General features: G+C 49.4%; 2 protein-coding genes across 7 annotated transcripts in view; one reads left to right on the forward strand and one right to left on the reverse strand.

The window, feature by feature from the left end:
- Window positions 1-285: 285 nt before the first annotated feature.
- On the forward strand, window positions 286-16,264 carry CYP8B1 (cytochrome P450 family 8 subfamily B member 1). Of its 2 annotated transcripts, XM_014731738.3 has the most exons (4): window positions 286-3,210; window positions 13,801-13,850; window positions 14,506-14,640; window positions 15,644-16,264. In XM_014731738.3, the coding sequence occupies exons 1-4, from the start codon at window positions 2,221-2,223 to the stop codon at window positions 15,798-15,800; spliced, it is 1,332 nt and encodes a 443-aa protein (XP_014587224.3). In that variant the 5' UTR covers window positions 286-2,220; the 3' UTR covers window positions 15,801-16,264. The 2 variants fall into 2 exon arrangements, with proteins under 2 accessions (XP_014587224.3, XP_070093999.1); XM_070237898.1 differs by lacking the exons at window positions 13,801-13,850; window positions 14,506-14,640; window positions 15,644-16,264 and having other exon boundaries at window positions 2,221-5,263.
- ACKR2 (atypical chemokine receptor 2) overlaps window positions 4,260-26,503 on the reverse strand; it is a 48,432-nt gene continuing 26,188 nt past the window's right edge. The window contains exons 3-5 of one of the 5 annotated variants that reach the window (XM_070237899.1): window positions 19,107-19,265; window positions 16,069-16,182; window positions 8,306-10,700 (exon numbers count right to left, since the gene is read on the reverse strand). In XM_070237899.1, the coding sequence (XP_070094000.1) occupies window positions 9,523-10,677 (1,155 nt within the window). In that variant the 5' untranslated portion in view covers window positions 10,678-10,700; window positions 16,069-16,182; window positions 19,107-19,265 and the 3' untranslated portion in view covers window positions 8,306-9,522. Of the gene's footprint in view, window positions 10,701-15,396; window positions 15,697-16,068; window positions 16,183-19,106; window positions 19,266-26,503 lie in introns of those variants that run through there. The other 4 variants (XM_023620645.2, XM_070237901.1, XM_070237900.1 and 1 more) reach the window with 4 other exon arrangements.

The following is a 26,503-nucleotide window of genomic DNA, read 5'->3' on the forward strand; positions in this document are numbered from 1 at the left end:
TCTGAGCTCTCGAGCCACATTGGCCCCTGCCACGTCCCCCACCGTCCCTCCCCCGACCTCCATCACCACCACCACACAGAACATGCATTGACCTGGCCTTGTCCTCCACGCCTCCACTTAATTAATTACCAGCTCATCAGTGTGGCCTTCCTAACTCCCCACCCCCTTTCCTATTCTGCTCTTCTGCTTTGCAGCACTTAACACAATTCTAATTACATACTTCTTCCGTCAGTGATTTACTATCTGTAATGAGTGGTTAATAAGGGATTGTCCGCTCAATTTTGTGTCTTTCCACAATGCAAGAATTTATTAGAGTAAATTGAGAGGATCTTGCCGCAAGCAACTGAGGTCCAGGAAGGGCAGTAACAGCCCAGCGTTCCTTTACAGAGACTCAATCAAACATCACACATTAAACCATATGAGTATCATAAAAACGTATCATAAAAACACCAAACACAGCATTCAATATACAAGGGGTTACGAACAAAAGTCCACAAAGACCTTGGCATGGTCCAGCTGAAGAGGACAGGGAGAAGCATGGGAACCAGCAAGGGGACCAGCAGCATGCTGTCCTCTCTCTGGGATGGCTCGCTGGCATCAGTGTTCCTTCCTCTCTCTGTTTTATGCTGCTTTCACATCTTATCCAGGTCTGCAGTTGTGCTGTCTGATTATCTCTGGGTGTGTCTGTGGTTTTAGTGGTTTTGGGCATTCCATAGGTGTTCCTTTAAGGCTTTGTCAGTTACACCCATAACTCCATTTTCTTTTGCTGCGTCCTTAGCATGAGTTCTTCTGTTTTGTATGCTCTCTGCACTATCTTTTTCCCCTCCTTAGACCATAAATTCCAAGAGGGCAGGGACTGTGTCTATCTCATTCACAGTCATAGCAAATTTCTGGAAGTTAAGTGCCTAGTAAATATCTGTTGAATGGATAGATGCGGCTGTTCCAAGGAAGGAGGGAATGAATGGATGAGTGGGTGTGAGGGAATGAATGAAGGTGAGAAGGAATGTAAGATGGTGCTTCCATCCATTAAACGCTGGGGGACAATGTTCATCTTGTCAGAGGTGGTCCACAGACTGTTTCTTACTGTGGATTCTAAGACTAGGGAGAGTTGACGGTGCTGAGCACTTGCTCTGGTTGCCCTGAGCAATCAGAGAGGACTTCATGGAGGCAGAGTGTGGGTGTTTCCAGCTCCCCAAGCAGAGGAAATGCACAAGGCAAAAAGGAGTTCACTCAAGAGGGCGTGTGGCAATCCTATGGTTGTCTGAGGAGACAAAGTCCCTGTTTGCTGGTTATTTCGAAGTTAAACAGTAACTTGGATGTTATGGGAACTGGTTGAATTGAGTCTGAACCTCAACTATTTCAAAAATGGGCTAGGCTGCTTGATCAAAGCCTTAGAGTCAATGGCACAGCTTTCTCCTTCCTGGGCCTGCTGACGGGGACCTGGCCTGACACCTCACAGAAGGCCCCCAGTAAAGTGTCAGCTCACCTCACCCAAGCCAGGGCAGCTTTCAGAGAAAGTCCCCACTACACTCTAAGCCTAGATTCTTATCATGAAATAAAGCAATTGGTTTGAAGTCCCTATCATCTCTGACATTTCATAATTCCAAGATTCCCAGTCTGTCCTTCTTGCTAGAGAACTGGGCAATCCAGTTGGGCCAGTGGCAGGGCCCCAGGTGAGAGGCTCAGAGACTGAAATCTGGGCCTCTGCTTGAAAGGTCCTCAGTCTAGAAGGCTTGTGGGTCTTTTAATGACAAGGAAGGGGTGGATGTGAAACCTAGTAAGTGCTTGGTCCCTTTCTGCTGAATGAGCTAGCAAATTAATGAATAAATGAATGCATGAGTAAATAAATGGCCATGTGAATGGTCAGTAAGTCATGAGGGTCAAGGAAGGCTTTGTAGAGAAGATGCTGGAGCTGAGTCTAAAAAGGTTAGAACAAAGCCTGAAGCTGGTGAGGGGGGTGCAATGTTTCTAGAGGCTTCCTCTGGGCTTCTTCCTGGTCCCGCCTCCTCTTTCCACGTGACCAGGCTCTAGCAAGTGTGAAATCCAGGGGAACATTTTGCTCCCAGGTACTGACTCACCAGCGTTATTTACTATAACTTGCAGGCCAGGGCAAGATCCAGGTGAAAAGAGCTTTCCATCCCCAATCTTTCAAGGCCTCTCAAAACCTCTCTGGCACCCAGAGAACAGTGTATCCAGAGCTCAACCTGGAAGAGCACAGCCATGGTGCTCTGGGTTCCAGTGCTGGGAGTTCTGCTGGTGGCCATTGTGGGGTACCTGTGCGTGCTGGGGCTGCTTCGGCAACGCAGGCCCCAGGAGCCCCCTCTGGACAAGGGCTCCATACCATGGCTGGGCCATGCTGTGGCCTTCCGGAAGAATATGTTGGAATTCCTGAAGCACATGTGGGCCAAGCACGGGGATGTGTTCACGGTGCAGCTTGGGGGCCAGTACTTCACCTTTGTCATGGACCCCCTCTCCTTTGGCCCTATCCTCAAGGATGCGCAGAGAAAATTGGACTTTGTGGAGTATGCGGAAAAATTGGTGCTAAAGGTATTTGGATACCACTCAGTGCAGGGAGACCACCGGATGATACACTCAGCCAGCACCAAGCACCTCATGGGGGATGGCTTGGAGGATCTCAACAAAGTCATGCTGGACAGCCTGTCTTTGGTTATACTGGGGCCCACGGGCCGGAGTCCAGATGCCAGTTGCTGGCGTGAGGATGGCCTCTTTCACTTCTGCTACGACATCTTGTTCAAGGCTGGCTACCTGAGCTTGTTTGGCTACACAAAAGACAAGGAGCAAGACCTGCTACAGGCAGAGGAGTTATTCATCCATTTCCGCAAGTTTGACTGCCTGTTCCCCAGGTTTGTTTACTCTCTGCTGTGGCCCCGGGAGTGGCTAGAAGTGGGCCGGCTCCAGCGTCTCTTTCATAAGACACTCTCTGTGAAACACAACCTGGAGAAGGATGGCATAAGCAACTGGATATCCTACATGCTTCAGTTTCTGAGAGAGCAGGAAGTGGCTCCAGCCATGCAGGACAAGTTCAACTTCATGATGCTCTGGGCCTCCCAGGGGAACACAGGTCCTACCTCTTTCTGGGCCCTCCTGTTCCTCCTGAAGCACCCAGAAGCCATGCGAGCTGTGAGGAAGGAGGCCACACGGGTCCTGGGGGAGGCCAGGCTGGAGGCCAGGCAGTCTTTCAACTTCAAGGTCAGTGCCCTGCACCACACCCCAGTGCTGGACAGTGTGATGGAGGAGACACTACGGCTGGGGGCTGCACCCACCCTTCTCAGGGTGGTACACGGTGACCATACCCTGAAGATGGCCAGTGGGCAGGAGTACCGGCTCCGCAGTGGAGACATTGTGGCCCTCTTCCCTTACCTCTCAGTGCACATGGACCCTGACATCCACCCCGACCCCACTGCTTTCAAATATGATCGCTTCCTCAACCCCAATGGCAGCAGAAAAGTGGACTTCTATAAGGCAGGCAAGAAGATCCACCACTATACCATGCCGTGGGGCTCAGGCGTCTCTATCTGCCCTGGGAGGTTTTTGGCCCTCAGTGAAATGAAGCTTTTTATTCTTCTCATGGTCACACACTTTGACCTGGAGCTGGTGGACCCTGATACACCTGTGCCACCTGTGGACCCCAAGCGTTGGGGCTTTGGCACCACACAGCCCAGCCACGACGTGCGCTTCCGCTACCGCCTGCAGCCTACTGAGTGAGCTCTGCCAGGGTGGCTGCAAGCGTGGCCAGAGGGGCTCCCTTGGGGTCTCCACCTCCTCTTGTCCCTCTGAAGCCCCAGACCCCCACTGACCACCCGTCCTTCTGGTTCTGTGGCACCCCCACCTCTGTCCTGGTTGCCCTCCTTGCTCTCTGGCCTCCTTCTAGTCATGTCACAGGCCTATTATTCTCTCTTTAAAACACCATCTCTCACAGTGGGTTCTGTGGAACTCTTCTCTCCTAGGAAGTCGAGGGGAAGGGAAATATCTGTGGGCAACTCAGTTAGGGAGATAACGCATGCCTTGACAAGTCCTGTGGTACAGAAACTGGTTACTGTGAGAAACGCAGCATCTTGCAAATGTTAGCCTCCACCCTCCCATCCCACCTTATTTTTTTCCTCAACAACTATTCCACATCCTGCAGAATTCAGGTTCTAGAACAGTCTCATCCAATAGCAATATGAGACAAGCCCTAGGTGTAATTTTTAATTTCATAGTTGACATGTTTTTTAAAAAGTAAAAACAAACAGGTGAAATTCATTTTAATAAGTATTTTACTTACTCCAATATATCCAAAATATTAACATTTCAACATGTAATCAATACAAAAATATTAATGAAATGTCTTTACATATTTTTTTTGTATTGTCTTCAAAATCCGGTATGTACTTTTTACCCTTGCAGGATGTCTCAATTCAGACTAGCCACATTCTAAGTGCTCAGTTGCCATGTGTGGCTCGTGGCTAGCATATTGAATAGAGTAGGTCTAGAGAAATGCTGCCCTTCCTGTAGGAGTTGTTCAAGGTCTCTCCTCAGTGCCTTCATCTCCCCTCTGCACCCCACCTCTGGGTGATCTCAACCCCTCTCTTGGTTTCCATAACTATTGCTAAGCCTAGAGCTGTCTCCTAACTCCAGACCCCCAATTTCCTCATGGGGGTCTCACAGCATCTCTGACTCAGTTTGGGCCCATGCAGAACTCAGCAGCAGCATCTGTTCCCCCACCTCTGCCCTGAACCACCCCCTTCTCCTGATTTCCCTGCCTCTCTCTCCTCAGGACATCACCACTCCTCCCATCCCCCAAGGCAGATACGGTGGAGACACCCTCTCCTCCTCCCTGTCTCTCACCCTCATATAACCAGGCCCCAGCTATGTCAGCTTAACCCTCTGTGGTGCCTCTGAAACATGTCCCCCCGTCCCCACCCCACTGCCATTCCTATAGCTCAGAACTCAGCATTTCTCTCCATATCAGTTCCCCCTGCTGCCAGAGATTCTTTTCCAAAAGTGCCTCTGATTGTCACTCTTTACTTTACTGGCTCCCCATCACCTCCACACACCTGACATTTAAGTTTTGCCACAGCTGGTCCCCAAATTTTCAATACAGGGCAGTTCACTTCCGCCAACATCTGTTATGTGTCGTTGCTGTGTCCTGGTTTCCTCCTGCTGCCGTCTGCTCCATACAGGAGCCCATAGGGCTTGATTCCTTATTCCTTCACCTCTGACCCTCAATTCCATAGATGTAGATTAAATTATAGAAACCTGACTTCCAGTCTCATCTAATTTGCTTTGTGTTCTCAAATCATTTTCTTCCCCTCCCTGCCCTTACTCAGCTTTCCAGCGTATGAAATGGAGACAATCCCTGTTGCCAGGCATGCTTACCAGGGCTGGGAGAGGGGGAGAGGGTGCTGCTGGCAGGGCCCTAGCAGGGGCTGGGACATAAGGGAAAGTGACTGTAGGAGCTGGTATAGGGTCCTGGAGAAGGGAGGCCTGGGCAATATGGATCCCCTGCAAGAACCACCCGGTGGGGTTTCTCTCTGCTACTCCTATCCCACATCTCTGACTGGCCTCTTCCTTTCTCTTGAGGTTGCCTGTTCTTCCTTGAGTTTTGCCAGGATAATAGACTACTAGAGGGGGCAGGGGCCTGGGCTGGGGGCAGGGGTCTGTCCCTACTAACTATGTGACTCTGGGCCAGAGCCTGCCTTTCTCTGAGTCTAGCTACCCCAAGACGATGACATCTGCCTGGAGCCTGATAGAGATCTGACTGACTAGGCGAAGCCAAGATATCCCATCCTATTCCACAAGGGGGCAGGAGCACAAGAAGGGTCGTGTGGGGAGCACAGGAGAGGGAGAAGGGGGCTGGGAGGCCAGGAGTCATCCATAAGGAACTTACCAACAACTTCCCCACAGAGCTAGGCCCTGTGCCAGAGGAGGTGTGGGGATAGGAGCAGAGATGCAGGGCCTTCACACATCTCCTTGGCTCTGCCCAGACCGAGGTGCTACATGCTTCCTTTCCCCACATCCAAAGGAATATGGACCAGGAGCCTGGCCTGTGGACAGGCTGGGGCAGGGCTGAGGACCCACGTGCACTAAGTCAGGCCCAAGAGGTCTCAGCTGAGAGCGACCTTGTGCAGATCTCCCAGGAACTTCATGGATCCTGTGGTCCATTTGAGGGTATGCAGGTGAGGTGAATATAAGTGTACCATCCACAGTCAGGGATGTCCACCAGTGAGCCCCCCCGATCAGACTGTGCACCTAGAGGCCACTGCCCATGTGCCAGCAGGGGAGGGGCCCATATCACATGTAGTTCCATGTCCCTGGCATGGGGACTGCTAAAGACACCCTCTACAAGAGCCACACTTCCTTCCCTGGCAGAGGCCTCAAGGCAGGAGGAAGACAGAGACCCCCAAGGATACAGCTAGGCACTGTCTGTCCTGACGCAATTCCTCATTTCTGTACCAAATTTTTTCTCCCTCAGAGAAAAGCCCACTCAGTGTTTTCTCTCTGAGGATATCTTATAGAAAAGCAAGATCAAGCATGGCATGCCAATGGTGGAACTACAGGCACGAGGGAAAGAAAAGAGATGTTGTTTTCATAGGCAGTAACTGTTGTGAATGCTCACACCACACTTCACAGGGTGGAGGGTGGGCAGCCCTGGTCCCAGGCAGAGCCATGCCTGCCTTTCTCCCTGGTCAGTGGGGTAAGAGGCCACCCTGCCTCAGAGCCTGAAGGCCAAGAGAATCCTGGGGACTTTCCTGAGACCCCTGGGGGAGGCTTGGGCAGTGCAGGCAGGGAGCTAGGCAGGCCTTTGGGCAGACAGAGAGCAGTAGGAGGGACCAAGGTCCAGGCTGGAAAATAAGGTGGGGATGGAGAGGGCTCTGTCCTGTCCCGGGCTGTGAAAGCCCATCACCAACTGACTCCTTGAGCAGTGCCAGCATGCCTTCTCGCAAACAGTGCTGCAGTCAGAGCCCACATTATGGTCAGCTGCACTACCTGGCAACCAAGACAGTGAGAGGAACCAGTGGGTGGCCTGTGGCCAGCCCTTCTCCTCCCCTTTGGGCACAGGCTTCATGGCACTTCTTATATACCTGTTGTTTGCAGATACCACACACCTCCACTTACATAGCTAGAGAAAGACTCATAGGAACATATAAAAAACCCGTGGGCACATACCCAGAGCGACGTGGACTCAGTGACACATTCATGTCAGATTCACACACACAGTCACTTACTACACACAGCCCACACAGCAACACAGATATACGCACACAGACTTCACACACACACACACACACACACAAATCTGCCAGTGCTGGTGAGAAGCCCTGTTAGGTGTCCCTTGCCTGGCATACCTTGCCCCATCCCATCTGAGCTTCATGGGCACAAAGTCAGGGACTCTGGCCTGGGACCAAGTCAGGGACCTAGACCCTGTTGATACAGCTCAGGCTGTACCTCACCAGTCTGGTTGCCATGTGGGAAGACTGAGGTCCCTTGTGGGGCAAGATTTCAGGAGCCCTAAAATAGAACCCTGTGCCCGACATCCTCAAACAAATCACCATCTTCAGATCCAGAGCTTCATTTCCCAGGGGACCAAGGGAGCTCAGAGTCCTTCCATATAGTGGGGAGTCTGGGACCTTATGGAGAGAGAACTAAAGGCACTAGAACTGAAAGAGATGGTGGGGGTGGCAGAGACAGAGAGAAAAATCAGCAAGGTCAACTCAGGCAACATCCACGGACAGCCCGGCTCATGACACACGTGCTGTGACTGGACCATCCATTGAAGCTCAGGGGAAGACAAGAAGGAGCAGGCAGAATACTGAGCACCTGCTCAATTCTCTATCCATCCATTTGTTCATTCAAAAAAATACTTAGTGAGTACCTACTACAGTCTGAGCTCTTACTTAAGCACGAGGGATGCAGATTTTACACACAGCAACATCCCTGCTCTCCTGGAGCTTACATTCGCCCAGCCACGTGTTCTCCGGTCCTCCATTCCATCTACCTAAAAGTTTCCTTCTGAGCACTACTGTCTGCCAGGATCTGTGCTGGGTTTTGCAGGACAGACATGGCAAGATCTGGGCAGATTGTGCCAGGTGGTTCTGGGAGGAGGGGGAAAGCAATGAATGCTTTAGAAGCTCAGGAAAGAGAGAAGTCACTGTGGGCCAGGGGCTCCCTGAAGAAAGGCTTCTCAGTGGATGTGCCAGCGGGCAGGGAGGATGCCAACCACTGGAGACGTGAAGAGAAAAGCACCCAGGCAGGGCATATAAGTCAGGAATCCTTAGATTGCAAGTAACGAAACACTGCCACCCCAAATTGGAAAGGACTTTATTGATTTGTATAACTGCCAAGTCCAGGATTGGCATGAGCTTCAGCTGTGCCTTAGATTCTGGGGCTCAAACACCGCCCCCAGTGTCTGCTCACTCACTGTGCTATCACATCACCTGAATTCGAGTTGATGGAGGAGCAGCTCCAGACCTCGCATCCTCTCGGCTTCAGTTTCATGCCTCTGTTCTAGTAAGTTCCAGTGGCATTACATTTCACAAGCTCTGCCTGAGTCATGTCCCCACCCCAAATGAATCACTGTGCCAGGGAACTGGTCCCATGCTGCCCAAGTCCCATGCTCTACCTGACCTCTAGCCTAAGCACAGGGAAAAGTGACTCAGAAGTGGTTTCCCAGAGCAAGTGGGATTCAGTTACAAGACAAGGGTGAAGGGATACCTGGTTGGAAAATGATCCCTGTGACATGAGGGAGTCGGCAAGCATAAAAGCACAGAGGTGGGAATGTGTGGGAAACATCAAGGGGTGCCTGGCGTCCAGGAAATGAAAACGGGAATGGAGGAGGAGAAGGGTAGAATGGTGTACGGGATTCTGCTTGTGAAAGCTCCAGCCTTGAAGTTGGACAAAGATTTTGGACTTGACTGTACAGGTCCCAGGGAGCCCTGAAGGCTCCTGAGAGGGGATATGGGAGGCAGAGGGAGGCGTATCCTCCTGAACCCCCAGAAACACATGTTCACTCTGCCTCCTACCTGCAGGCTCCCACGCTCCTAGGCGGAGTACCTCCAGCCCCTCCTGACTGCCAGACCTACAGCCACCATCAAGGCTGCAATATTAAACAATATAGCAACAGTATTTCCCCACTGAGCTACAGGGAAGGGGGCAGACTGGTAGGCGGCGGGCCTTCGGCTACTCTGAAGGACATGGGCGTGATGCCTGAGGATGTCATGATCACTCTGGCTGCTGGGTGCAGATTAGATGATAGGGGAGCATGACGAAAGGAAGTGCAAAGATCACTTGGGAAACTATTGCAGCAATTCAGACAAGATAATATGGTGTCCTGGAAGGTAATGAAGAAAGTGGAGGAAGAAGGTGGGGGTGAGAAAATGCTGCTGATGTCTGAGAACTGAGAACTGACCACTGGGTTTAGCAACATGGTCACTCAGGCCCTCGGAGAGAGGACTTTTGGTGGATGCCCAACTGAGCTGGGTCCCATGTGCTGTCACCAGACTGTGGTATGGCCACCCAGGCTTAATTTTTCCCCATGTCCCCCGTGTTGGGGGAGTCTTCAGCTTGCCTTTCCCCAAGGTCATTCATGCTGGTCATTTCTCCTTGGGGAGTGAGCCTGGTACTCTCAGAACAGCTGGACGGTGGGGCCTGGGCAGGGCGAGGTGTCTGTTGCCGTCTGAGCACTGCGGCCAGGAAAGCCTTCAGGTACTGGCGGAAGCGACGGCTGGAGAAGGCATAGAGGATGGGGGTAAAGCAGCAGTGAAGGAAGGCGATGCTCTCTGTCACCTGCAGTGCATAGTCCAGGTGTTGGCTGACCTCGCAGTCCCCAAAGACTTTCAGGTCCAGCAGTGAGTGCAGAAACAAGGTGAGGTTGTATGGGAACCATAGCACAAAGAAGGCCACCACCAGGGCTATGGCTATCCTCAGAGCCCGGCCCTGGCCTGGGGGCCTCAGCCTGATCAGGACAGAGCCAATGCGGGAGTAGAAGAAGATCATGGCAAGGAGGGGAAGGAGAAATCCCAGGAGGTTCTGCTGGAAGCGGAGGAAGAGCTTCCAAATGGTCCCATGCCCTCCAAAATCAGCATGGCAGCTCCACACACCCGTGGGGTATTCATGTGTCTGCACAAAGACCATGTCAGGGATGGAGATGGCCAAGGCCACAGCCCATACTATGGCAGCAAGGAGTAGGCTCCTGGCCCGGGTCCTCAGCCTGAGGTGAGGTTGAGCATGGACGATCTCCAGGTACTTGCCCAGGCTCATGCAGCTAATGAAGAAGATGCCACTGTAGAAGTTAATGGTATAAAGGGTGCTCACCATCTTGCACAAAAAACTCCCAAAGACCCAATGCCAGGCCACGGAGATGCCCCAGAAGGGCAGTGTCACCACAAATAAGAGGTTGGAGATGGCTAGATTTAGCAGATAGACCTCAGTCATCCGCCTGCGAGGCACATACCAGAGCAAGATCACTAGAAGAAGCAGGTTCCCGCCCAGGCCCAGCACAAAGATCAGGCTGTAGAAGACTGGCAGGAAGACTTTGCCAAAGGACACCACCTCATCTTTCCTGCAGAGCATGAAGGCCACATCCTCCAGGTAGTACTCGTAGTCATAGAAGGAGCTGCTGTTCTCAGAACTAGTGACTTCAGTGGTGAGTGGCAGAGGGGAGGCGGTGGCAGCCATATTGGGCGGACAGTCCTGGAGCTCTGCAGACCAGAGAGTAGCGTGAGAGAAATAAGATGAAACCAGGCATCCCTACTCTCTCCAAACCCACTTTTGCTACTGCTCTAGGATGTCCAAGAGACTGGCTTTAAGCTTTCTTTACTTCTATCACCTGAGGATTTCCCTTGCTTTTGTTATTTTTACAGTATTTCATTTATAAATATTTAGTTTTATGTCAATATTTTCATTTATAAATATTTACTATTTTAAGAATATTTTATCCAGTATTTCTAGGTTTGCAGCAGAAAGGTGTGATCCATCATGTTGATAGACTCAGAATCTAGTAAATCTTTCCATCCCTCAGTTTCCCCATCTTTAAAATAATAATAATAATAGCGCCTACTTTGTGGGGTTCTTATGAGGCTCAAATGTGATAATTCACATGGAGCACTTCAAGCTCTACGAAGAGTGCCCAGAACTGAGTAGGCACTTGATAAATGTTAGCTTACGTTATTGCTTTGCCCAAAACTGAGTCCATCATCTTCCTACTATCTTCTCCTTTCCTGTTCCATCTAACTGAATGGAATGATTAACGGCTCAGTCACATAAGGCTGAAATGTGGGAGACACCCAGATGCCCTTCTCACCCCCTTCACCATACCCTGTGAGTCTTTACCTCCTTACTGCCTTTTGAATATGTCCACTATCTCCAAGTCCCATAAAAATACATTTATACAAGTGGCACTCTTTTAATAAAATTAAGAAAAATGAAATATATATACTCTGAAGGAGTTCAAAGAGATGAAAGGGAAAGCAAGAGAACGACAGGCACAGGATTCAAGACAGCAGCTGCCTGGGCAGGAGAAGCCAGCGGCATGGGATGGGGGCAGGTCACTGTCTATGGTCAAGTTCCCTCTGGGGCAGTGGTTTCCCAGGTTTTAACTGTACTATTAAAAATAATTTTTAAAAGAGAGCCTCACATGAACCAGTGATAGAGTCTGTCATGAACCAAGGATTATGCTCAATCCTGTTCTGTGTTCCAGAAGGAGAGAGACATAAGATTGTTCCCCAGTGGGGAAGAGGGTTTGGGGAGAAGAGAGGAAGGAGATAAAAAAGAACACGTGGCTCAAGCAGGCAAGCATGCACAGCCACCAGAGTGGGGCCTGTAGGCTGGTGAGGACAACGGGCCACAAACTGAGAAATACAAATCACCTCCACCTTGTAGCTCTGCATTTTACTTTTTATTTTTTGATTCAAGTGAGATTGAACTTTTTAATATGTTCAATGCCAGTTTATATTTCCTCTGTAAATGATTTATTGTTTTAAGGGGTGGGATTCTCATTTTATAAGAGGATTTAAATAGTAAGGATTTTAGCTTTTTGCATATATATTGCAAACATTTTCTCCAGTCCTTCCTGGTAAAAGTTCTATCTTTTTCCAGGTAGAATTTTGAAAGAAATGTTGACTGAGGCCTTTAGCTGACCCTTCTAGTATCCGTGACACTGTGACCTCACAGCTGATGGAAATATCCAAAGCTACTGAGGCAGAACTCCTCCCAGGGGAGCCCTGGAGTCCTCCTACTCCTTGAGCTTCTGCCCTACCCTTGGGCTCCTGTCACATGGCATCTGGGCCAGATGTTGGAGAAAATCATATGCATGCCCTGTTGCCCCCTAGGAGCTCAGCCTGGGCAGCTTTATCTGACTGCCTTTATCTTGACTGGCCTCAGGAACTTGACCCTGTGCCTTCCTGTCTTGGTCCTCTATTTCCTTCCTGTGCATCTGGAGTCTCCTGTCCCTGAGCTCCTCCCTTTCCTGGGTAGCAGTAAGGACACCCCCAGTACATGTCTGGTGTTGGGAGTCTATGAGCTGCTGGGGTTGGAAGGAGGGCATGCTCCTCTGCACTTGGGCCTGATTAGGGATTGTTAATCAGGAGTTGCCACTAATTAAACAGACCTTGATCCTGACCTGGGTTCTCAAAGTCCCTGACTTTTGCTTTAACAAACAACCAAGTCTGATGATTGCTTTGATCAAAGCCAGAGGTCAGGGTCAACATGTTTCATGGTTGGACCAGGCCACCTTTGTAAGGCCCCCTCCACCTGAAACACTCTATTCCCTTCCCTCTTGGGGCCTCTGGCCTCCTGACCTTTACTCTGGGAATCTTTCCAGGTCCTCTTGACTTCTGGGGCCACCAGCCCCTCCCATCACTTTTACCAATAATACCAAGGACAACAGCAATCAGCACCCCATGTGCACATGACAATTGGCCAGGCACCTTCATATCCACCTTGGTAGTCTTGTAAGGCAAACCAGGAAGGAAATGTCAGCTCCACTAACCCAGGAGCAAAGCAACTTTTCCACAATCATATAGGAAGTCACTGGATGAGCTGCATCTGAATCCTGGGGCTTCAGAGTCCAGGAGCAGTGTCTTGTCCCCTGTCCCATCTCATCTTCCACCTTTCTTCTGCCCCATCCAGCAGTTACCAAAGGGGCCACTGGAGGAAGGTGTAATTTGGGCTCAGGAAGTCTTGTCTTGGTTGCCCAGGATATTGCCTTCATCAGCTGGTGAGCCTCTGTAGATTCCACTGTCAATGCCCCAAAAACTTTATTGAGCCTCCTTGCAAAACGCAGCCTCCCTATGGTTGGCAGAATAATAGCTCCCCAAAGGTATCCACATCCTAGTCCCTGAAACCTGTGAATATGTTGCCTTATATATCAAAAGAGACTTTGCAGATGTGATTAAGTTAAAGATCTTGAGATGGGGATTATTTAGGTGGGCCCAATGTAATCACAAGGGTCCTGAAGAGGAACGCAGGAGTGTCCAAATCAGAAAAGAAGACGGTGGCAATGGATACAGAGATCAGAGTGATGCAGCTACAAGACAATGAATGCAGCCAGCCTCTAGAAGCTAAAAGAGGCAAGGAACAGATTCTCTCCCCTGGGCCTCCAGAAGGAATGCAGCCCTGCTGACTCATTTTAGATTTCTGACCTCTAGAACTTTAAGATAATAAATTTATGTTGTTTTAAGCCACCAAATTTGTGGTAATTGGATACAGTGGCAATAGGTAATACACTTCCTGTGACCCTTTTGCCCTCAGAACCTCAGACTGAGGGAGTGAGAGTGCATTGTGTCCACCTCCTTCTTGCAGGTACGGAAACTGAGACCCAAAGAAGAGGAACAACTCGTGCAAAGCGTGCAGTGAGTAGTCAGTGGCTGCACTGAGCCATCACCTCGTGTTCCTGACTGCCCTTCAGGTCTCTGTTACCCCATCCCTAACTGTCCCTCTAGCCTAGTCTGTTTTTCCTTTTCTGTCTTCACTACTTTTCCTTATTGCGTGAGTTCATTTGGCCTATCCAGCAACACCTTGAGAGGAATGAATGGGAGTATCAGTTATTTACTTCCTAGTACAGATTAGCAGGTAGTAAGGCAACCCAGATGAAGCTCTGCAGTGGAACCTCTGGGGAACCCAGAGAAATATACAGAGGTCACAGAGGGAGGCTCCGAGGAGGAGGGACAGCAAGGCCACGGTCAGCTGAGCTTCCCCTACGATGCAGCCAAGGGCACAGAGGCAAACCACAGCTTATCTCTGGGGAAATAACATCATCCTCTTGGTGCCTTCCTGAGGCTGCTGACCTGGGCTGGCTCCAGCTTTGACTTAGCAAGAACCTCTGGCTAGTGAGTAATGTCTCCTCCTGAGGATCCAGGGCTCACCTCCCAAGGCCTCTCAGAGAAGTCGCCATTGAGGCATCAGAGAGAGGATATTGCTACGTCCATCTAGTCAGGGAGGCAGTCATGTTAGTTGAGCTCCTTCTGTGAGCTCACATGTAATTTTCTCATTTAATCCTCACCACAGTTCTGGGAAGCAGTACGATTATGATCCCCGTTTTCCAGATGAGGAAACTGAGGCTTGGAGAGTTGAAGCCCAGTTGCCCATGGCTTCACATCAGCAAATGATGGACCCAGGATTGGATGGCCCTAACAACAAAAGGTAGAACTGGTGACCTTTTTCCCCCAGATCCCCCTTTCAACATGGACCAAACTTGAATTTGAAGGATGAGCCTCTGATAGTAGGACTTCTGGTCTCAGCAACAAATAGTAGAGAGGATTCAAAGTGAGCAATGTGCTGTAGCTGGCTCCTACAGGCTTGTGAGAGCCAGTTATGCAACATCTGGGAGGCATTCAACAAATGGTCATGAATTAACTAATTCTGCATTCAGTGATGTTAATTTGGTAGCTTGAAATTGGTCATGGTGGGAATATTTACAGCAAGGTAAATTCTACCAATTGGAGCTCCCCTTCTCTCCTGCATGTGCCTCCCCTCTCCGCCCCATCACTGAGTGCTGGTTGTTAAACCTTTGCCAGCATACCTGATCAGGATCCTGTGGACCTTGACCAAACCCTGCCTGTCTCGCTATCTCCCACCACCTTCCCTCTTCCATCTTCCACGTCAATCCCACAGCTGCCCTCCTCCCCAGCCAAGAGCCCTTGAGGGCAGGGTCACATGCAGGCTCCCTCCCATGCTGAGTGTGCTGCCCACAGCGCAGCTGAGACCAGTGAACAAATAAACAAGATCAAATGTGACCCTAAGAGGCCACACCAGCTTTCAGAATATAAGACCAAGAATAACATTTGAGATCACTTCTAATGAACAATAATGTTACTGGCTTCCTTACAATCTGGAAATCATATCCTTTAAAATGCAACCTAAATCCTCCCCTCCCAGAAGCCTGCCCAGCCCACTGACCTGGTGCAACCTGTGCCCCAGCCCCTCAGTCACTCACAGAAGGTCTCTTCTCGGCCTTAGTAGCCACTTCCTGAAAGTAGTCACTTTTGAGGATCACTTGCCTCCTGTGCTAGACTGGGGATTCCCAGGGGTTGGAACTCACCAGCACAGGGCTGGCATCTGAGAGGCATTCAACAAATGATCGTGGAATTAATCAGCACAGTCACTTCTCTCCCTCCCTTCTCTTGCTTCATTTCTCCCTTGACAGGTTATCTGCCTCCCCTACTATGCCCTGGACACAGCTGAACCAAGACCCCTCCTTCTGTGGGTTGTTTCCTCAGCCTTTGCCAGCTCTGCCCCCGCGGCCTTGGGAGCCTGTGACCATCAAGCATGACGGGCCCGGAGTCCCCACTGTTCCCACTTGAGCAATGGCCCAGTGCTGCCTCCAGCTGGCAGAGGCTCCCTGGACCAGTGTCATGGAATGTGCCCTGTGGCCACCCCCAGCTCCCTCCCTCAGGAGGCTCCCCTGACTGCTGTGGGAGGACTGGGGTGGAGATGGAGTCCCAAAGCCTGGAGTCCACCCTGGCTCTGCTTGGGAGTGGCCTCCCTCTGCCTATAACTGGCATTCCCATCCCGCATTCCTGACCCAGCTGTGGCTGGAAAAGTTGACAAAGGAATTGTGAAGTAACTCACACTCTGACCACAGTGTCCAGCTGCAGAAAGTGCTCTGGTGTTGGGGCAAATGTGGCAGAAAACTTGCCTTTAGGGGAACTGTAACAGTGTTGGGATCTCTCTATTTTCTTCCTCCTGTGTTTGGAAAAACACCAGGTATTAAACTCTACTGTGTATAATAACTACAAAAATAATAATACCCACCACTTACATAGCACTTACTGTGGGCCAAGCTCTGTTCTCAGAATTTTACATGCATTAATTCATTTCATCCTTGCAATAACACTCTGAGGCAGGTACTATTATTATCTCTATTTTACATATGAGGAAACTGAGTCACAGAGAGACTAGGAAACTTGCTGAAGGCCACACAGCTGGTAAGTAGCAGATCTGGGATTTGAACCCAGGCCCAGAGTCTGGGCCAGCTTATTAAAAGATACCTGTGAAGGATGGGGACTAGAGATGGAGAAGTGCAGACAGGCTACCATCACTCAGGAAGCCTGAATGGAAGGCTGACGGGGGTGGGGGACTGGTGGTGCATGAATGGAAACAGGAAAAGGAACTGAGAGCCACACAAGGAAGACATGAGGAAAGAAGTCTAGTGCCACGACCATGGCACGCAGGGAGAGAACTCATGAATGACCAACTCAGGGGGCAGAGCCAGGTCTCGGCTTCACTGCTCAGTTTGGGATGTCCTTGGGCTTAAACTTTCAGGCCCTGTCAGCTCCAAGACAAAGTCAGGGCTTTCACCCTAGAGCCCTTGACTTCCACGAGTCTGTTTTCTCATCCACAAAATAAGTAATACTTACAGCAAAGGATTTTGTGCGGATTGAATCTAGTGCAATCATTATAACAGCTAAGACCATGGAGCCCTCCCTGATGATGTGCTGGGTGCTGGGGCAAGGAGCTTTACATATTTTAACTTATTTAATCTTCACATTTACCTTATAGAAGTTCGATACTATTAGCCCCATTTTACACTGAGGACACTGAGGCACAGAGAGGTTAGGGAACTGGGCCAAGGTCACAGAGCAAGTGAGTGGTAGAGCCAGGAACTGAAACCCAAGAGGCCATTCTCCTAAACAACTGTTACATTGCCTCTCAAAGGAAATAACAAGCCAGTTGTGGTCCCCTTATGTCAAGTTTCAAATGTACTAATGTACTTACGGTTCACAACAACCTTATGAGACAAGCACTATTGTTATTTCTATTTTACAAATGAGGAACTGAGGCTGAGAGAGGGAGAATAATGTGCCCAAGAACACATAGCAAGTGTCCTGCAGGATCAGAAATCAAGTCCCTGCAGTCAGCTCCAGAGCCAGAGCCAGGATCACACACTGGGAGCTCTGCCGCTGTGAGCCCTTCCCTCAGACTCACAGGAGGGACAGCTGCCCTCTGCTTGGTCCACCGTGGGGAGCATCGCATTTGGATTCATTGTGACATATAAAACACAATGAAAACAACAGTAGCCAGCTCCGACATTTACATGGGGCTCCAAATTTCAGACACTCTTTTACATGCTGGTCCTTGCAAGTCCTCCTGGCTCCCTGGTGAAGTAGCAGCAGTTGTCACCTCCCTGGTTGCACAGGAAGCCCAGGGCCACACCATAAGCCAAGCAGAGCTGACCCAAAACCCTGATCACTGAGTCCTGGGCCATCACACACACACTCTCTCCCTCTCGTTTTTTTAATATGTATTTTTCCTGATTACACAAGTAATATAGGCTCAATGTAAAACGTGGAAATACAAGAAAAAATAGAAAAGAGGCTAAAAAATTCCCCATAACCCAACACCCCTCCCTCAAATAATCCTTGGGAGCCTTCTGGTGTATCTTGTCTGTTTTCATGCCCAGAGCGCCGTCTGCTGCACTAACCCCCCCTGGATTTGTGGAATCACAAGCCTGGCTGGAGGAGAGTGGCCTCATCCAGTCCCAGCAGGCAGGGGCCCCTCGGAGTCTCCTGATAGACATGCTGCCTCCTGCTCCCTGGGATACGTGAGGTCCACGGGCTCCCCATGCTCCCTGGGACCCCACATCACTCAATGTTTCCTGGCTCTTATCAGGAATTGGGGATGTTCGTGACATTGATAAAATCACACAGCAATCCCTCCTCCCAAAGCTTCTTTTCAGTTAATAAAGACTAAGCAATTTTAGAGCCCGACTCTTCAAGAAGTTGCTGCCATAGATGAAGGTATGATTTGCCCATCTTTCCTGAGTCATTTTTGCTTTTTTCTTCTTTGCCTCTCTCACTGTTGCCTGAAATTTCACCCCTAGAACTCCTTGCATTCGTATTTCAGCATTATGCTGGGTTCAAAATGAAACACAACTACCACCCCCACTACCCCTGGGGAGGGTGGTACATTCAGCATTGTGTAGCATGGAAGAATAGACAGAATAGATTGGTCCACTTCTTAAAAGCTGAGTAACTCTGGAAAAATTACTTAACCTCTCTGAGCCTTAGTTGTTCTCACCTATAAAATGCCTCCTTCGTGCAGTTTTTATAATTAAATGAGTACCTGGCACATAACTATTGGTTCCCTTCCAGGCCCTAAAATGACACTTGGCTCAGGCTGGGATGGATGAGAGGGAATACTGGGACTGTTTGAAGCAGAAGGAGGGGGCTGAGAACTTGGAGGGGTAACAAGAGAGTTTGGGGGGACACAAGGAGAGAGTGTGGATGTTTGCAAAAGAAGACCACAGAACTGGGGAACCTCAACCCTGGGAGAGAGGCCCTTAAAGACATCTCACCTGTCCCTGTCATAGTACACCTGGAGAAACTGAGACCACCCAGCCATGCCTGATACCCACTCTCAGGGATTTCCAGAATCCATGAGGCAGATTCTCAGAGCCTGGGTCAAGTGGGGAAGGAGCCAGCAGACAGCTCACTCCCTAGCTGCTGGGGCAATTGCTCCAACAGCTGCCTTAGAGAGAAAGCTCCAGACTGGCCCTCTTAGCACCTCCCTCTCCCACACCTGTGCCCACTCTTCAGCCCACTGGATTCAGACTTTCCCTGTGGCCCCTGGGCAGGGCCCACCCCACTCTAAGAATGGCCATAACCTACCAGAGCCAGACCCAGTTGCCTGGAGGTATCCACTCTGCACCCAGGAGGAGAGCAGCAGCGCTTGGGTCCTTCTTCCTCAGGGAAGTGCAGAGGGCGTGATTCTTCTTCATAAGCTCTTCCCCTCTCCGGAGAGCAGGCTGCACACATCCTGCTTTAAGGCTGGAACGAAGCACCCCTTTGCGTCTGCCCCGGCCCCACCTTGGCTGCACATCCACAATCTGTTTCCTTCACTGAAAATGAGTCAAGCTCAAATGACCCCCCACCCCCCCACCCCTGTCCCCACCCATGAAGGAGCATCCCCTCCAACCACAACCTAATGACTTTGGAAATCATGTGTCCCGACCACACCTCTCTGGAACGATTCCCCAGAAGCTGGGCCGGGCACACTAACAGCCCCAGTCCAGACCTCCAGGCCTTTGTTTCCCCTGTCTCCTACCAAGGCAGCCTTCCCAAACTCCAGCTTCATTGATCCTGGACACCCCCCCCCCAGCAGGATCCCACTTGCATCCTCCCCCAACTCTACTTCTCTGACTATAATCCCTCCAAGTAGTGCAGTGTCTGCATCACCCATGGTCAGGCAATATTCTCATCTCCCAGACTTTCCAAACCATCTTCCCTCTTCACCCTCTCTTCTGCCCCTGCCACCCCCATCACAGCATGTATCGTTGTACAGCTAGCTGCCTTGTCTGCTTACTTACTTGTCTGCTCCCCTACTGGGTCTGGAGCTCCCAGGGCAAGGGGCATATCCAACCCACCAGCCTGAGCCAGGACCAGGCAAGAACAGAGACTGAATGAACGAATATGTGTGTGTGATGCACTGCCTGCCATGTGCTTAGCAGTATGAGGGTTCCTCTCTGCCAGGACAGCACCTGTGGTCCAGGATCAATGTCTCAGCCAGCCTGGCACACAGCAAGTGCTTGGTGAATGCCTGCTGCCTCTACTTGAATTAAGCAGTAATGGAATAATGCCAGGTGGTCACAGGCACTAGCATAAGGTCACACAGAGCTGGGCTTGAATCTGGCTCTGTGTGTACCCGCTGTATGACCTAGAGACGGTGGCTTCCTCTCTCTGAGCCTTAGTTTTCAGATCTGTATTGGAGGTGGGGGTGGTACCTCCCTCAGAGAGGCGAGATGAGAACTCAATGTCCCCAGAAAGGTGGACATGGACTTGACATTTGCCTTTCCCTGGGGTCCACAGGCCACCCAGAGTGGATGCCAAGACTGTGATGGGGGAGGGGATAAGGGGACCTTCCAATTGTGGGGGTTTCCAAGTCTGTCCAGGACAAATGCCAGCTACCAATAGGGAGAATAAGGCCCAGGGAGCTGCCCACAAAAGCCGCAGAGTCCTGGTTCCTAGGGAACAGCTAAGTTCTAGAACCTGGGCTCCTTCCTCATCCCGCCCCCTCTTTTAAACTTTTTTATTTTAAAATAATTTTTAGACTTGCAAAACGAGTGCACAGAATTTCTGTATACCTGTCAGCCAGCTTCCTCTAATGTTAACATCTTATAGAACCACAACACAACGATCTAAACCAGGAAATTAACATTGACACAATACTATTATCTACAGACCGTATTCAAGTGTCACCAATTAATTGTCCCACTGGTGCTGTTCCTCTGGTCCAGGATCTAAAGCAGAATCCCACACTGCATTTGGTTGTTGTGTCTCCTGAGCCTCTGTGTTCTGGGACAGTTCCTCAGTCTTGCTTTGTCTTTCATGACCTCGACAGTTTTGAAGAGAACTGTAGAAAGTCCCTAAATTTCAGTTTGATGCCTCTTCATGATTAGATTGAGGTTAGGCACTTCGGGCAGGAACACCACAGAAGTGATGCTGTGCCCTTCTCAGGGCATCATACCAAAGGTACATGACTTCAATATGTCTTATTACTGGCCATGTTAACTTTGATCTCTTGGTAAGGTGGTATCTGCCAGGTTTTTCCACTGTGAAATTACTATTTATTCCTTTGTAATTAATAAGCATCTTATGGGGAGGTACTTTGAAACTATACAAATATCCTGTTTCTTATCACACTTTTGCCCATCAGTTTTAGCATCCATTGATTTTTTTGTCAATAGTTATTACTGTGGTGTTTGCCAAATGGTGATTTTCTATTTCCATCATTCTTTCTAAATTAATTGGAATTTTACTGAGTTAGCCCTTCTCTTTATTTATTTATTTATTTATTTATATCAGTCTGGACTCATGGGTATTAATTTTATTCCATTATTATCATTATTTATTTTGCTGTTCAAGTTATCCTCTTTTGAAATATCTCTATCCATTTGTTTCCTGTTGTGCTGACTTTCCAGTCACAGCACACCAAACACCTGCTGCCTGGGGTGCAGGGCAGGTTGCGGGGTGAACTCAGAGCCCTTGCATGGGCGGCCAGGTCTCCGTGCCTAACTTCACTGAGGCATCTTCCCAGTAAGAGCTTGGCCTTTTCCTGGAACAGTCCAGGGTTCCAGTCATGCAAAGCCAGTCATGGCTCCAGGGGCAGGGAGTTCCAGGAAGGCCCAGGTGATTCCACTGCTCTCCAGTCAGTCATCCTGGCTCCACAGCTCCACCCCAATCCTGACCCAGGATTGGGCAATACCAGCCAACCTCACGCCCTGAGTTTTTCCTTCTTGACTCCCCCTTCTCTGCCCTGCTGCAGGGGTAGTTGCTGGAAGCCCCAGTGGCAGATAGTCAGGCATCACTTGCCCAGCTTCTTTCATGCAGAGGAAGTGCCACCCAAGGGAGAGTTACCAGCTGTTATCCACCAGCCCCAAGGGCAGCAAAAGCAGAGACAGCAGTGCATTGCAGCAAGAGAAACTAGTCAAGGAGAAGGGGGCCTTCACCATGTCCAAGTAAGCTGGAGGGAGAAGGCTGTGAACTCATCTTCTTTGCTCTCTTTAAGATGCACAAGGATTGTTTGCCCTGCGAGGGGAGTGGACCGAGCCTCTGTAGCCAGGCAGCCAAGATGCACAGGGCCTCTCCCCCAGGATACAATGCCACTTCAACTTCAGAGCAGAGACCTTAAAATCTTTACTATTCTGACATGACTCCTAACACACATTTTTAACACTTGGGACACATCTACTATCACAGTGAAAAAGGACACCACATTTTCAAAACACCTGCTTCTGTCTTCAGCCAAGCACTGGGTGTGAATCTGGGACCCTCTTGCCTGCACCCTGATCCTTCCTGACCTTCATAACCTAGCTCCAGGCCTGTCTCCCATGAGAAGCCTCCCCAAACCTCTCCAAACCTCCCTGATACCCTGCCCTAAGCTTCCCGAGTCTGCAGGAGAATTATTGCTCAGAGGCAAATCTGTCTCCCTATCAGACTGCAAATTCCTCACGGTCAGAGGCCTTGTTCATCTGTACACAGAAGATCTGGCACTACTACACAGAGCAGGAGCTTGAGAGCTGGCCAGTTGATTTGCTGATGTAGCCCAGCCAGTACTTGACGAAACTGGGTTTTTGATGAAGGAGCCCTGGTTTGGCCCTGCCTTATCCTCTCTCATTCTCTTTCTCTTCATTTCTTTGTCTTTCTTGAGCAAAGTTCACCCCGTTCTGGGCTGAGCCTATGAGAGGGTCAATCTGGTGCATCTCTAGGTCTCAGTGTTGGAATTCCTAAACCACAAACTTGCCCTCCAACATAATTGTTAGCACCCATGTTTACTCACTTTGATTAGATGTTGTGCTGGAATCCCAGACCAACTTCTTCCTATCATGATCCATTGATGGCACAACAGGAAGGAAACGTTGCTCATCTCACCTCTTCCATTTCCTCTTTCTGCACCACCCCCACCAGCTGGCACCCTCCAGCCACCACAGACATGTGTTGTCCCTCCTTTTGTACATCTGCCCTGCGTCCTGTGCTCAGGGCCTTGGGAGCGGGCTGATCTCAGCTAAGCAGGAGAGGGAATGTGTAACCTTTTCACCATTTACCAGTCTCTTGCCTTGGTACAAATGTATTTTTTTTTTTGAAATCAACACATTTATTCATTTATCAAAATATCTTCAGCCACATATTACATGTTAGAGTTAACATAGCGGTTCTCCAGATGTCTTCTCTGTGGGTTTGGCCAAGCTGAGGTGATTACACCTACTTTGTAGAAAGAGTTGCCAAGGCAACCTGGAAAGCTCATTTGCCCAGAAGCACACAGTTGATAGGAGCCACCCTAGTACTCTCTTGCCCACAATGTATGTGAATATTCTGTTTGCTTGCTTCTTCCTCCTCCCCAGCCCCTCCAACTCAGATCTAGCTAGCTATTCCGGGACAGAAATTATTTCTTACTCATCTGATGATCCTTCACAGCATAGCCCAGCCAGTGCTTGACATGCAGTAGACACTCAGTGAAAGTTTATTGGGTGACCACATGCTTCTATGTAGAAAGCCTTCCCCAAATTACGTACTATTACCTAAGAGTACTCTTACCTAAGACTTTGGTCCTGGTGCTTTTTGTACACAAAGATTCCACTCCCTGGGGCTTCTCTGGGACTCAGTTTCCCTATCTGTAGAGCGGTTGTAGAGGGCTGGACTCAATGATACCCATACTCCATCTGCTGTGACACCCCATTGTTGGCTTTGGAACTTTGCCCCCAAGGACTGCTGTCTGTGATTCTGGAAGCACATGCCTGGAAACCAGGATGCCCAGCCAGCCCAAGGTCAGGGATGGCAAATAGCAGCAGCTGGGTGTATCCTTGGGTTCCAGGAAAACAAGTGTAGGGCTTCCAACAACATCACGTAGGGCTTAGAAAGTGGTGTTCACAGCTCACAGGAAGTGGGCAGGAGGCATGGGACAGGCTGAGCTTTCTGTAGCCAATTTTATTCCTCTGGAATTATTTTCTTTTAAACACTTTCAGGTCTCTGGAAACTGAAGAAGCTGACTGCTAAGCAACAATTGAGAACTGGAGGCCTTGCCCAACCACATCTTCACCTTTTCACCCCATCTGTCCATTCAGGAGGCCCTCCCCAAGTGCCTGTCCCAGGCCCAGGTGACCTGACTCCCCTACTCCCACCCTTGACACCCACCCTGTTGGTTGACTGCACCTCTCTTTCAAGTCCAGGTGTTTTCCCCTCCTCACCAGATAAGTTTATAGTTTTATTAGGTTGTTTATTATGGAAATTTTCAAACATATATCCCAAAAAAGCGCCAGAATAGTATAATGAACTCATGCATCCATCATCCAACTTCAATAATCATCAATTAGTGGCCAATCTTTTTCACTTACACTCCTATCCATTTACCCTTTCCTGTATTATTTTGAAGCAAATACCAGCCATCGTTATAATGAAATCCGTAAATATGTGAGTATGTGCCTTTAAAAGATAAGGACTTTGACCATTGTCACACCTAAAAAAGTTAACACTAATTCCTTAATATTATCAACTATCCAGTCACTGGCCTTATAAATTTTTCCCTTTACAGTTTGTCTATTCAAATCAGGATCCAAATAAGGTCCACACACTGTAAGGGGTTGATATATATTTTAAGTCTTTTTAAATCTATAGGTTCCCCCTCCCCTCCACCTTTTTGCTTTTCCTCACAACTTATTTATGGAAGAAACTGGTTGTTGATCTGGTATATAAAGTTTCCCACAGTCTAGACTGTGCTGGTTGCATCCTCCTGGTGTTACTTAACTCGCTTCTCTGCCCTCTGTGTTTCCCGTAAATTGGAAGTTGGAGGATTGATCTGGCTCGATACTTCCCAGGTGGTGCTGTTCATCCATCAGGAGGCATGTACTGTCTGGCTGTTGCCCTTCTTGTGAGGTGAGCAGCCTTTGAGCTCAATGCCCAGGCCCATTCATTCTTTAGCAGTTGTACAGTGGCGGCTGGCTTACTTTTGACAACTTACGGTCTCCCCCGGCAGATTATGTGCACCCCTCAACTTGCTCTAGGCTCTTCCCCCTAAATGGCTTCTTAGCTACCTGAATTCCTTGGCACCTGGCCACCAGACTCCTCTCAGGTCACACAGCACCACATAGAGTTGGGCATAACAAGCAGGAGATAGCACAAACTCCACCTGAAACTTGCCAGTTAGGGGGCTGTTCTTGAGGGATGGGATGCTAAGTGGTCATCACAATGTGAGCCCCGACGTCTCCAACTAAAATAAGAAAATTCTCAAGAGGTGAGATTAAGTGTCAGCTGAGGTCACACTGTCTTTTGAAATAGAACGAAACGGGTTTGCCTCTAGCAGAGAAGTATGCCTACTAAAATTCCCAGCAGATTATGTTGTCACAGTCACTTCCAGACTTCCAGCTCTGAGTCTTTGCTTCCTTGAATTCTTCATCCCACTCACAGCTCACCTTCCACAGCTGTTCCCTGCCCCTGCAGATGCAGGTGTGGGACTCAGCCCTGTTACTCTACTTTGTTTCCTAAAAATCACGCACGTGACTCATTTATGAGCAGGCAGATTTTCCTTAGGTTTGGGGCAACCAATGGGTTTCAAGTTACCATGTGCCTGGGCCCCTCTCTTTCTTCCCAGGCCCCTCCTCATCCTCTGACTTCCTTCCCCACAGACGCACTCCCCTCATTACAGTGAAGATCAGCTCAGTGATGTCGCTGAGATGACAGAGACCATCTGCCTCAGGTCTCATGCTACCTCACAGAAGACCTGGCAGAGGCTCTGAAATGCCTCCCTTCCCTGTCCCCATTCCCACTCAGTCACTATGGATGGAAGGGAATAATGTGGAGATACATACTCCTCCCCCATAGAACCACATTTTTGTGCCAATGAACAGTCTGGCAAAGCCTTGGACTCCCTCTCAGAATAATGCTTTCAAAAACATAAAATATGTTAAAAACCAATTACATCTCAGACTGGAATCAATCCAAACGAATCCATTTTCAGCAGGAAAATGGTTAAACAAGTTGAGTGCATGCCTACCATGGAACACTACTCAAAAACAAAAAGGAGGGGGGGCCGGACCCGTGGCTGAGTGGTTAACCTCACGCGCTCTGCTTCGGCGGCCCAGGGTTTTGCCAGTTCAAATCCTGGGCATGGACATGGCACCGCTCATTAAGCCACGCTGAGGCGGCGTCCCACGTGCTACAACTAGAAGGACCCACAACTAAAAATACACAACTTTGTACTGGGGGGCTTTGGGAGGAAAAGGAAAAATAAAATCTTTAAAAACAAAAGCAAAAACAAAAAAGAACAAACTGTTATCTGTACAATTTGGATAGGTCTCAAGGCAATTATACAGAATGAAAACAAGCCAATCTGAAAAGCTTACATACTTTTGAAAGAATGTAAACCTCAAAAGGGTATAGATTCCATTACACAAAATTCTTGAAATGACAAAATGATAAAGATGAAGAACAGATTAGTGGATGCCAGGGCTTAGGGAAAGGAGAGGGAAGCAAGTATCTGGCCATAAAAGAATAGCAGGAGGGGTCCTTGTGGTGAT

The sequence above is a fragment of the Equus caballus genome, chromosome 16 (assembly GCF_041296265.1).
Source record: "Equus caballus isolate H_3958 breed thoroughbred chromosome 16, TB-T2T, whole genome shotgun sequence".
In the NCBI taxonomy this organism is placed as follows: domain Eukaryota; kingdom Metazoa; phylum Chordata; class Mammalia; order Perissodactyla; family Equidae; genus Equus; species Equus caballus.